Source organism: Fukomys damarensis, unplaced genomic scaffold, assembly GCF_012274545.1.
Source record: "Fukomys damarensis isolate Sample0158 unplaced genomic scaffold, DMR_v1.0_HiC HiC_scaffold_7, whole genome shotgun sequence".
Classification (NCBI taxonomy): domain Eukaryota; kingdom Metazoa; phylum Chordata; class Mammalia; order Rodentia; family Bathyergidae; genus Fukomys; species Fukomys damarensis.
The window spans coordinates 17,819,183-17,831,823 of NW_022900919.1; the positions used below are offsets into that span (position 1 = coordinate 17,819,183).

General features: G+C 44.9%; 1 protein-coding gene across 3 annotated transcripts in view; it reads right to left on the reverse strand.

Annotated features, from left to right (window-relative positions):
• Ntrk3 (neurotrophic receptor tyrosine kinase 3) overlaps positions 1 to 12,641 on the reverse strand; it is a 356,741-nt gene that overhangs the window by 42,331 nt on the left and 301,769 nt on the right. For all 3 annotated transcript variants that reach the window (XM_010621033.2, XM_010621034.3, XM_033761083.1), the window contains exons 13-15: positions 12,098 to 12,228; positions 5,208 to 5,380; positions 1,177 to 1,420 (exon numbers count right to left, since the gene is read on the reverse strand). In XM_010621033.2, coding sequence (XP_010619335.1) covers positions 1,177 to 1,420; positions 5,208 to 5,380; positions 12,098 to 12,228 — 548 coding nt within the window. The remainder of the gene's footprint in view (positions 1 to 1,176; positions 1,421 to 5,207; positions 5,381 to 12,097; positions 12,229 to 12,641) is intronic.

Below are 12,641 nucleotides of genomic sequence, written 5' to 3' on the forward strand. Positions count from 1 at the left end.
GAAGGTGGGTTTGGGAAGGCATCATTTCAGACTGATTCGAAGGAGCGTGCAGCCTACATCCTTCACGTGTGCAATTTACAGTAGGGTTCACGCTCCTATGAGAATCTAATGCCCTGTAGCTCTGACAGGAGGCGGAGCTCAGGCCGTGGCATGAACAAAGGGGAGCAGCTGCAAACATAGATGAAGCTTTGCTTGCTCAACCCCTGCTTGCTTCCTGCTGTGTGGCCTGATTCCTAACAGGCCACGGCCCAGTACTGGACCATGGCCTGGGGCTTTGGGGGCCTCTGTTTTAGAAGCATCTCCTTCCCCATTCATTTGCAGACATTATCTCATCTCTGGGTCTCAAGTTGCACCCACATTTTCCCTTTCTGGGAAAAGTGGCATTTGTGACCACTCACCCTTTCCCTGGCAAGAATAACAGTCAAAGCCACTCAGTGATCCATGGGAAGTTTCCAGAGACTAAGGGAAAACTGATCCTGGGAGCAAAATAAGATCTTATTAATGTAAAGCAGACAACTGTCTGGAGGAAAACTGAATATGGTTGTTCCCCTCACAATCACAAAATTTCTTTCTAAGATCTAACCTGTACTCTCTCCAAAGCTAGAAACTTATAAAACACTTTATTTCCTCATCTTTCCAAAGACTTTAAGATTTTCTGTTCAGTACTGCATTCGCCATTTTTTTGCTAGTTTACTTTGGACTCTACTTTTCACCAATATTTACCTTTAAAAACAGGATTATCCTCAGATGGTCACAAGATAATTCCAGAGAATAAATTGTGTCCTGGATGAGGTTAGATCAGGGACTAGGTGGGACAATGGTAAAATATAGCACCGTCTTGGACTCTTGTGGGTGTGTGTTTGGGCATATATATATATCTACACTGATCTTTTTGCATGAAAAATGAACATCAACATAAGTAAGAACACAATGCATATGTTATTGCAATGTACAGATGCAGTCCAGTCAAATATCCAAAGGAAAGCAGGGGTTGCTTGTTAAGACAATAATAAACAGGTGTGTTGAGATGCAGGCACAGCCAAAGGATAACTGTCGAATCTGGGCAAGCATGAGTATATGTATGCACCACAGTGACGGGTTAATGGACAATGACAAAGACGTGTAAGCAAGTGCTACCTCTGCCATTGAGTCCTGCAGCTGGGGAAGTCATCTTACCCTGTAGTAATCGGTGCTGTAGACATCTCTGGACATGCCAAAGTCTCCAATCTTCACCAGCAGGTTGGCTCCAACCAGGCAGTTCCTGGTGGCCAGGTCCCGGTGCACAAAGTGCTGGGAGGCCAGGTACACCATGCCCGAGGCGATCTGACTGGCAATGTGGAGCATCTGGGAGAGCCCTAGTTCGCCCTTGGCCTGGCGCGGCTGCCCATCCACGAGGATCATGGCATCTGGCCCATGGGCCCTGCGAGGAGATGGGAAGGAGAAAGGGAGGAGAGAGGATTCAGAAGATGAAGGAGAAAGGCTTTTTGGTTCCCAGTACTCTGGGATGCCCCACAGAAGCGAATGAAATTCCTCTTTCCATGTTGCCAATGGCCTATTTCTCTTTACAAAAATTACACTGAGTGAATGTGGGGAAGGGTAGAACTCAACAACCAGAACCCTGATTAAAACGACAGGAGACATACTAAAAAAGAATAGGGAATAAAGTTATTCTTCTTTGATATTTTACTACTACCTAAGGTTTTCCCAAGTGCTAGATATTTATTATAGAATAGTTAATAAATAACAGAGTCCCACCTAGCCCTTACAGTGAGCAGTGAGCACTGTTTTGTTTGTTTAAATATATCTATTTAATCTTTCCACCTCAATTTTGAAATAAAGAAGCTGAAGTACAGCCAGGTGTGGTGCCGCACGCCTGTAATCCCAGCACTCTAGAGGCTGAGGCAGGAGGATCGCTGTGAGTTCAAGACCAGCCGGGGCTACACAGCGAGTTCCAGAGTTCAGTCTCAACTACATAGTGAGACCCTGTCTCAAAAACAAAACAAAACCAAAGCAGCTGAAGTACAAAATGATGAAACCACTCACCCAAAGTCCCCAAGGACCCAAAATGGCTGTGTGGGTAATCAGAAGACAGAATTTAAAGTCACACCTGTGATATAAAGGTGAACTTCCAAAAGAAGCCTCAAGGAGGGTTTAAAATTTATTCCCAGGCCCTGCCCCCTAGGGTTCTGATTGGGTAGGCAGAGCTCATGGTTTGCTTTTCCACCCCATCTCAGTGCCAATGCTGTTAAGGCGCAGTCCACACCCACACAGCAAGCAGTAGGACACACTTGCATCCACACTTCCAAGCATCCCATCACATTTCTTAGGACTGGGTAACTTACAGCAGTAGCAGGAGAGGATGGAGGAGCCCTCTGCCTCTGAAGCAGAGGCCCAGGGAGCTCCAGTACCCCCTCTATACAAAATCAAAAGGCCAGATTTGTTATCCTAACACCTTGCCCTGTCATATCAGTCACTTTTAGTGTTCACTTTTTCTCTAGAAAGCCCAATGAGCCATAACCACACCTAGGGGCCTTATTTATGAAGTAGTGGGCCAAGGAGCCCTGGTATACAGAGCCTGTTTTACTGCTTCTCCAATTTCCACTGAAAGGCACCATTAAATATTAGCACACTCATTTTATTATCTCCAATGGGCTCTGCTTACTGCCCTATTGGAAGGACAGCTACTGCATCCACCAGCAAGGGAGGGGATAAGCAGACAAGACCTCTTCTGTCTACCAGGACAGTTAATCCAGCCTGCACCCACACACCACCAGCTTGGAGAGGTGGAAGCAGTAAGGGCTGGCCTGGGGTCCCGGAGGCTGTGTTTAGAAGAACAGCCAGGAAGCTAGGTCCAGGAAGGGCTAGTGTGACCTGCTGCTTAGAACTTTCTGCACTAGGGTGTTCTAGAGAAACTCAGCCTTGATTGGTGGAGCCTAGGAAGACAGATTAACAGCATCTACTGGAAATCTGGCCAGAAGATTATACCACAAAAAAGAAAACTGTCCCAAAGACCACTGGGCCTTGATTTGGATAGATTTATCCATGCTGTCTTTTGGAAAGAACTCCAAAGAGAGACACAGAGGTCATAGGAGAGTCAGGAAGTCCTTGCAGGATTGTGCTCATGCACAAGCCTTTCTTGCACTGTCTGCCAGGTAGAATCATGAGGTAGATTATCTGATGCAGATATGGCTCTTCAACTTCTGCATTCCTTTCTTGTTTTTTTGCTCTACTGTTTTCTTTTTTTTCTTTCTTCTTTTCTACTTCTCCTACCTCTTGCATTTACTCTCACTTCCCATTCTGTCTCTCTTTTATATTCCTCTTCCTTTCTCTCCTTTTATATTGGGTATGCCCATGGTATAAGAAGATACCCAGGAGCTCTCTTTACCCCTGCTGGTAATACTTGGGAATGCTGGATCTATAGACAGGGTGTGGTGGAAGTGGGGACATGTCCATCTGACCTCAGGAACGGAATCACAGGGAGAAGGGAAATCCTGAGTATTGAGAAAATATTTCCTGAGCTAGAAGCCACTATGGTTCATAGTTCTCATAAAATAGCAATAATTATATTATTAATAACTTTCATGGTAACTACCACTGGATACTTAGCTACATGCATTATACATGTGTAGTCACTAAACATGGCAACAACTCTGTGAAGCAGTCACTAAGAGTTGTGTTTCTTAAGAAAGAAAATGAAGGCTTTATAATGTGCCCTAGTTGTAACTAAGATATAACAAATCCACTGGGATATGAACCCCAATCTGTTTTATGTTAAAGTCTGAGTCCTCCAGGAAAGGAATCAATTTCCTTGTGAATGCAGGTTCCTGGAGGTATGGAACATCCTACAGACACTTTCAATTCCTCCAGGACCAAATGTTTGGAAATCCAGTTCATAAGCAGAGCTCCAAAGAGTCCTCTAGTCCATGACTTGGTGTCAGTTCTTTCCATTCTTTCCTCAAAACCACAAATGCTCCATTTTAAAGGGATGGTCATTGGATTTTAGTGAGTAGGCTAAAGGCTTCCATAACTCATACTAGAAATCTCATTCTCAGCCATCGAATTCAATAGAATTCCAATAGTCCTACAGAGATCGCACCCAAAGTGTCAAGGCCTGAGTGTTCAACCTGCTTCTTGGAACCCTGCATTTCATAGTTCCTCACGCATGACCACAACACATGTGGACACTTTTGGGGAGCTGTAGAAGGCTTTCACAAGGAAGTCCTAATTCTGTCCTAGAGATGAGATGTCTTCTCTGAAGAAAATAGATACACCCCTGCAACTCTATGCAGAATTTCTGGCTGGAGTTCCAGTCTTTTACAAGTTCTATCCTGAGCCTCTCAAAGTCCATACAGTCTTTCTCCTGGCTTGGAGACAACAAACCAATTCTCTCTAGAACATGGTTATCCAAATAGAATTTCTTTTTTTTTTTGGTACCAGGAATTGAACTTGGGTCCTTGTGCTTGTGAAGCAGATGGTGGAACCACTGAACTAAATCCCTGGCCCTCCAAATAGAATATTTGAAAAATGGAAATATCTAGACAACCCCTTGATCATATGGTAGTCACCAGCCACATATGGCTACCCAGCCCTTGAAATGTGGCTAGTGAGGCCAAGGAAACAAATTTCCAATTTTATTTAACTTTAATTAATGTAAATCTATGTTCAAATAAGCATATGTGACTGCTATACTGGATAACACAGTTCTAGAATTTATTCAAGGAAATCTCTCTCCTTTTTTTCAACTATCTCCTGCCCTCTAATGAGTTTGTAACCTTGCACCTTACTATTCACCACCAAAAAGCCTTTGGCAAGAAGGTTACTAGGAGGGCTGTAGAGTACTAGCCTCACTTGACAAGTGAGGCATTTAAGGCACAAAAGGGGAAGCTATCTGCAACACTGGCCCTGGAATTTTGAGTTGTAAGGCACAGGCTGAAGAGCTCTTAAGATTCTCCTGGGACCACTCCAGTCCAAACTCTTCTCAGCCCACCTCAGAACCAGGAAGAAAGGTATAGGTTTCTTATTCTAAGGACAGAGGCCCGCATCCAGCTGCTATGGTGATGATAGATTAGAGCGAAAGGGCACTTTGTGGGTCTCATTCTCAAACTTAAGAATACAGAGCGTAGGTAATGTACAGCTTCAGAGAAAACCTAGGGGTTCGATGGACCTGGAGTTGAGGGTGGAGGAGAAGGAAAGCATCCTTGGCTCACCTGAGGAACTTGTTCAGGTCTCCGTGCTTCATGTACTCAAAGACCATGATGAGGGGGTCTCCATCGCCACACACACCATAGAACTTGACAATGTGCTCATGCTGCAGGTTGGTGAGCAGCTCAGCCTCCCTCTGGAAATCTTTCCGGGCAGCCAGGGTGGGGTCCTTCAGGGCCTAAGAACAACATCAACTTTTAGCCACCAGAGGGTAGAAAGCTGTCTTCTGGTGAAACCAGCCACCATATGCTGCTGAATTCCCAATAAATAAGATTTGGAACAAACCTAGAGACAGTGAAGCTAAAGCATAGTGCAAGGCCTGGCCCTTTCCTCCTTTAGCATTTTGATTCTAGTAGGAAAAAATTCACTTTCTGACACCTGTATCACATACATTGGCCAGTAATTTCAAATTGTGTCCATCCCAGAGCTCCAAGATTCTATCTTAAAGTATGTCCATCTCAGAGGCCCAAGTTTCCTCTGGAGTGAGTGTGAGTGAGAGGAGTTTAAGGCAGGAATGGAAGGCCTGACAGAGCCTCTGTTCTAAGGTTTACTTTAAAGAAATGGTCCCCCTGCTAAAATAAACAGCATAAATACCAGAGCTCCAATGGCTTTGCCTTTGTAAATTAGCACACAAACACAGCCTACCAGAAATGTACCAAAGTCTCCTTGTCCTCTCAAACCCTTGATTTTCAATGGTGAAGAAGTCAATACTTGCAGAGGAGAGTGAGTAATCTGGCTCCTAGAAGGCATGGTGTCCTCCTGCCGAAGGTTTGGAGGACACACAGTGGCTAAGTGGGGTGGTCGCTGTGAGAATGGCAGTTCACAGATAGAAACCTTAGATGCATGAGGAACAGAGGACTACAAAGTCCCAGTGCAGGGTGAGGCTGTGGCCATCTTGTGGCCACCAAGATGTTACAGCTCAGCCCTTTAGGAGTGGGAGACCAGGTGTAAGGGAGAAATACAGATCAAGCTACTTCCTGGTTCAGGAAGAGTAACACACCCGGGAAAAGTGTAAGCTCCTAACGTGGATTTTGAACCACCAGAGAGGAACATGAGATCCAAACTAAAGACTCTGAGTGCATCTGTAGGACTGTGGACAGGGCACCACCATAGGGAAGAGCAGTGCTGGCCAGGATAGATCATGATGTGCAGAAGAGGGGCGCTCTGCCAGGGAAGGAGCCTCTCACACAGCTTAGTGACCTCAGCAGACACAAAATCAGACAATAAGGAAGTGAATGTAAAATTACCTCGCCATTGTCAGGTAGGCAAAACTTTAGACAGTATGTTGATAGGTTTGGTCTGCAGGCTCCTCTGGATTCCAGCCCTGCATTACTGTGAATCTAGGTGCATCAGACCTTTGTCACTGGCACACACTGGACAGGGTGGACTTTTAGCATAAGAAGGACTCTAGATGTTACCTACTCCTTTCTCTCTTCTCCTTTGTGGAATTGGAGAAACTGGGGCCAGGCATCTTTAGGAATCAGCCCATATTTGCATACCTTAACTTATAGAAAATAAGAGTGACTATATGTGTGTTCCTCCGGTGAGCTTCACGGTGTCCTAAGGATCTACTTTTAGGGCCACCGAAGGAGCTATGGTCTCTTGGCCAGATACTGAGAGTGATTTATTTATGAAGAAGAAAGAAGGAGGAGGAGGAGGAGGAGGAAGAGGAAGAAAAAGAAGAAGAAAAAGGCACCCAGCATGGGTGGGATGGGAGACTATAAAGATTTATGTGAACACTGGATTTATGACAGGGAAAACTAGATCAAATTTAGGGCCAGTCAAATGGCCTCTCTCCACCTCTTTAAATCTTTCTCTCAGCCTGGGGATCAGGGGCCCCCAGGAGATACTTCGTTCTCAGCTTTGGGGCAGCCCCAGCCAGTGTCCCCAGGCTCGCATCCTGTACTGCAAGGCCAATTTGAGGTCCTCCTTTGAGACATGGAGCACAAAGCAACCCTGTTTCTCTTGGTCCTCTGCGCCCCTTCCCTGCCTGAACACCCAGTTTTCCAGTTGGTGGATTAGGCCTGAAGTTCTTATATCACTGTCAAAATGTGGGGTGCAGCCACTAGGGTTCCAAGCTGCAAGTAGCTGCCATCCCCATGGATTGGTGCAATTGGGACACAGACGACAGGAGAGCAATGAGAAGAAGAATTGGGCCAAAGGTTCTCTCGCCCCTCACAGGAGAGTCTACAACCAAAACTTTCTTCCTTACTGGGGAACTGTAAAGTAGGTCACCAGTCAGTGGCCCTGAACAGAACTGGTATTCATCAGAGCCACCAACTGCTGGTGGAGGGACAGGGTCTTGCCAGGAGTCTCTGAAGCCAGGGAAGCTCCTGAGCCATATGTGTAGGCAAAGAGGAGAGCTGGAATTTGCCTTCCTTGTCTTCATCTTTCCTCCAAAGCTTGGGGACATTTCCCTTTCTGGTCTTTCCCTCTGTATGCCTCAGATCTCTGTACTTGCTCCATGAAGCAGACTGGACAGCAAGGGCACCGCTGCTCAGCAACCTAACTCCTCCCAAGCCAGCTCACCGCTTCCTCTGGTCCAGCCCAGGAGTCTGCTGCCTTCTGCTCTTTTCTCTTGTTGGGGGAAGGTATCTCAAGGGATGTTCAGCTTCAGATTTCATTACTGCCCTGAATCCCATTTCATTATATACACAGACTGGTGCATGTTCCCAGGTGATCAAACTCCCACAGATGCACACACACACAATCAGTTAAGCCCTTTTAGTGATAAAAACAAATTTTCTTTTAGTTTCTCAAAAGCCACTGTCCCTTCCCCTCTGTGAGATCTGAAAATGAATCTACAGGAAGGAAGATGGACAGTGATAGTTGTCACACAGAGAAGGGACCTTTCTCATTTTTCCATCTGGGTTAAAACTGCTTATTGACTTCCTATATTTTTTAGGGTAAAATCTAAACTCCTTAACACAGGCTAGATGCCTGGTCTCCATATCTCTTTCCACGCCTTCCCTCCTTGTCCGTTACACTGTCTTTTGTATACTCTGAGCTTTCGTCTTTCTCATGGCCTTTGCACTCACTGTCATTTACTCAGAGAAGCCCTCAACTATAACTACAGGAAAGCTAGCCCCATTCAATTACCTCTGCAAAACCTATGGACCAGTGGAAGAGGCACTGGCCACTCCCTGCTAGTTAGAGATCAGAGAGTTACTTCTGCCACAGACATGTGCTTATCAAGCATTGGCTCTCACTGTCCCCAGACTCATTCATGACAGTTAAGGCTGCAAATGTAATCACTTGAAACATTATAGAAACCAGTGATATGTAAGTCGAGAGTGGGAAGTTTTTATGGAACCTAGGATGAATACTTTTGGAAGACTTGTTAAAGACCAATGGTAAAAACACTGCTAAGCATGGGGGGGAAAGCACATTAAAATTTGAGAAAATAGTAAAAATCTGAGATTCTGTCCTCAGATTGTTTTGCAAATGTTTTAAGTCTCTGCTCCAATTTAAACTAACTAACTAGCCAGACATGGTGACGTATCCCTGTAATCCCAGCACTCTGGGGGTCTGAGGCAAGAGAATCACAAGTTTTAGCTCAGCCTGAGCAATTTAGGGACTTAATGAGACTCTGTCTCAAAATAAAAAATAAAAAATAAAAGGGCTGAGGATGTAGCTCAGTGCAAAGACACTGGGTTCAATCCCCAGCAAACAAACAATAAAATCTATAACTGGAAATCATAAACACTATAAACAAAAACAAAACAACCATCCAAAACCCAAAAGCTGAACTTCTAACTTATTGGAAGAAATATAATGCTAAATCCAAGTGATTAAAATTGTCAATAACCAGAACATGAATATGTTACAGATCAATACATTTGAGACAAATGAGCTCATAAAGATTTTTAAATAAGTAAATGCTCTAAGGGAATAAAGAAATAATTGCTTTTTTTAAATGAGAAAGTATGTAGTAAGAATAGGAAGAAATAAAATTAAGATAACATAAAAATTACAGACCAATTAGATATCCCGGAAATACACTACATGGTCATCAAAGTTAAAACAAAAACCTCCATAGACAAAAAACACTCTAGACCACAAGAACCCTTGACAGAAAAGTGCTGAGGTTCACCTCAGAGTGAACAGGAAAGAGAGAAGGAAAAGAGGACAAACAACGAGGAAGGCCTCATTCCCTTACTTGGAAAGGAAGGAGTTCACCTGGGCTTGAGAACAGTGTCAGGTATTGCTAGTGCAGTGATTATTTGAAAATGACATCACCAATTTAAAAAAAAATTCATAAATACCATTACACGTAGTCCAGGACTTACAACGGCTGTACTTGTAATTTTTCAGGTTTACAGTGGCTGGAAGGATGTGCACTGAGGAGATGCCTTCCACTCAATTTTGATCTTGCCCTGGATGAGCAAACATGACCAGGAACTCACGAGTGATGTGGAGGAGCGACAGCAGGGAGCTACCATTCCCAGGGCAAACAGCAATACTCTCAGTTCACCACATGGCTAAGCTACATGTTTAGTAGGTCAGGTGGATTCCAGGTATTTCTGACTGAAGGATCTTTTCAACTAACAATAGATTTACCAGCACATAGCCCCATTGTAACTCAAGGGGCATCTGTATTTCAGTGTCATGCTCACACCGTACAAATACACGAATTATGCTCTGTCTTGTCCTGCTTCCCACTTCTTTCACAAAATATTTGCCTTAGCTTCCCAGCAGGCTACAGCACTTTAAAAAGAGAGCCTGTGAGTCTATGCCTTGGTTTCCACAATAGCATCTGCTGGGCAAAAATATTCCTGCCGATTGATTTTAAAATCATAATTTTGAGAAAAACCTAATCTTGGATTATACTTTTTGAGTGTTCTCCAGAAGTATCAAATATTGATCAAGAAAAAGGGACCTACTAAAAGGAGGAAGCTTTGCAAAGGACAGGGAGCAGGAAAGGTTACTTCTCCTGCTATCTCCAAAGGTGGTGGGAACCTTCAGGGCTGCTCACTGGGCGGTTTCAGTGTGTAGCAAATGATACGAATTCCCAGAGTGCTCTTCTCTTCAAGGTTCCCAAGCCCAAGGAGAAAAGGAAATCCTTTTCAAAGGATGCAAACAGCAACAGATTTTTTGCATTACCCAGTCTGGGTATCGCCACCAGTGCCAGACCACTGAGGGGAATGTTTCCCGGGGTTTTGGCCATCATCTAATTTCCTGCTCAAATTGCAAAACTGGTTCACTTGCCAGTCCCCAGACGGATGCTGGAACACCCAGTAGATTCGCATCATCCTACACATTAAAAGTGCAGGGATAGGGCTGATTCTCAATTTACAGACAAAATTGGAAACACTTCCACATCCCTGGTCCAAGCTGTTTAAAGACACCTTTGCTCCTCTGACCACCCCATGTCACTGGAGACACAATGAACAAGCTCATTCACAGGAATGCAGCAAGGGTAAGCACTGCCCCTTTATGGGGCAAGACTCTAGCTTTTCTTTGTTTTCTGAGAGTTCCACAATCTACGCCTGATTTATAAAAAGTGCTATTAGAAAGCAGCTGCATTTGTAGACTAATATTGCTTATGCTTCTTTCCCATAATATGAACAGAGTTGAGTAGTTGTAACAGACTGTGTATGATCCTCAAAGCCTAGATATTTCTGGCCCTTTAGAGAAAATGTTTGATGAGCCCTATGCTACACAGTCAACTCGAGCTTAGCATGCTGTGTGTCACGGGCTAACCACTTTCAGTAATGCAAGCATCAGTAATAATGATCATGATAAAAACATACAGCAGCTGCACTTTTTTGAGCATTTTTTATGTCCCAAGCACTAAGGATTTTGCAACCATTATGTAATTTAATCATCAGCATTCTAAGGAAGAGATATGATAATCGTTATTATACAGATTAGGACACTGGAGCCCAAAGAGGGTAAATGTCTTACACAAGGTCACACAGCTAACTGATGATGAAACTGGGATTTGCACCCATGCTCTCTGATTTGCCTAATAGGCCAGGGTCCTGCAAGTCTGTACCTGAATCCACTGCATGACCCAAAAGCACAAAACTCTTTGTGACTACTCAACTCTGCCCGTGTTGTGGGAAAGCTGCATAAGCAATACATTAACCAGCAAGGATGGTTGCTTTCCAACAAATATTTTACAAAAATACAGGAAATAAAGAACTAAGTATTGCCTCATAAATGGCTAATGACTGTTTTTGCTTCATGAAACTGCCTTCTCCTTTCCTTTGGATACCACAGTGCTAACGATGAGACCTTTTGAGGCTCAAGAGAGACTCCTCACAGGTGGCCCAGTGGCCAGTGCACATCCCAGAATAGCATGTTCCAGCTCCACCCACGGAGGTCACTCAGAACAGACCTCCAGAGATGCATGGAGATCCCAGGAGGCCGCTTGTTAAACCGTGGTCAAAGCCCTGTTTAGAACCAGTCTATTAAGAGAAGCTCACCACTGCTGAACCAAACATGGAGGAGGCAATCAAAATTCTCCTTGGCCTGGTGCCCCAGACAATTCAGTTCTAAATCGATGCCTGATGCCCCCAGGCCTCCCTGGGCAGCCTCCCATTGCCCAGCCCTGCCCCTGAGAAATGGTCAGCTGTCTTTCACAGTGTGCACAGATAACGCATCCTGCAGAGCACTGTGAAGGGTGAGTCAAAGCCTCCAGAGCAAAACCAGGGCCTTTCACCAGCACCCTTCACTCCCTAGGCACAGACTTCTACAACCCTTGTCCTCCACACCAAAGAAAGTGGGTTTTGGTCCGTTTGGTCCTGGGAGCAAGTAAGGAGCCCTGATTTCATGTGAGAAAGCTGATTCTAGCACCACGTTCTTGAATGGAGAATGGGTGAGCTTCACCCTCCGCATCCCAGGCCTTTAACCTGCCCTCTTCCTGCTGCCCACATGCTCTGGGACTTACCTTCACAGCCACGAGCATCTTGTCCTTGGTTGGGCTAAGGTTGTAGCACTCGGCCAAGAAGACCTTTCCAAAGGCTCCCTCGCCCAGTTCTCGCTTCAGCACGATGTCCCTCCGCTTGATGTGCTGCACATCTGCAGGGGGGACAGGAAGGAGGCAGACGAGTCAGGCCTGGGGTGCTGGGAAGTCATGGCAGGGAAAGCCAAGCCAGAACCCCAGTGGAAGCATGGAAACTGGCTTCACTTTGCGGCTTCAGGGTTTGACCCAGGACCAAATCCAGCTCTAACCCCGACTAGCCCCTAACCTCACAAATCCACAGCTTCCTGAGTGGGAAAGCAGAGTCAGTAGTAGTTAATGCACATGACTCTGGTACAAATTAGCTGGAACTGTTAGTGACAGGCTATAGTAGTCCCCACACTTATGGCTCACACGAATCCCAGGTATCTTGCTAAAATGCAGATTCGAATCCGGAATGTCTAAAAGTCTAACTTCTCAACTAATTTCCAGGTGATTTCAGTGTGCTCTTGGTAGCACTTCAAACACCAGA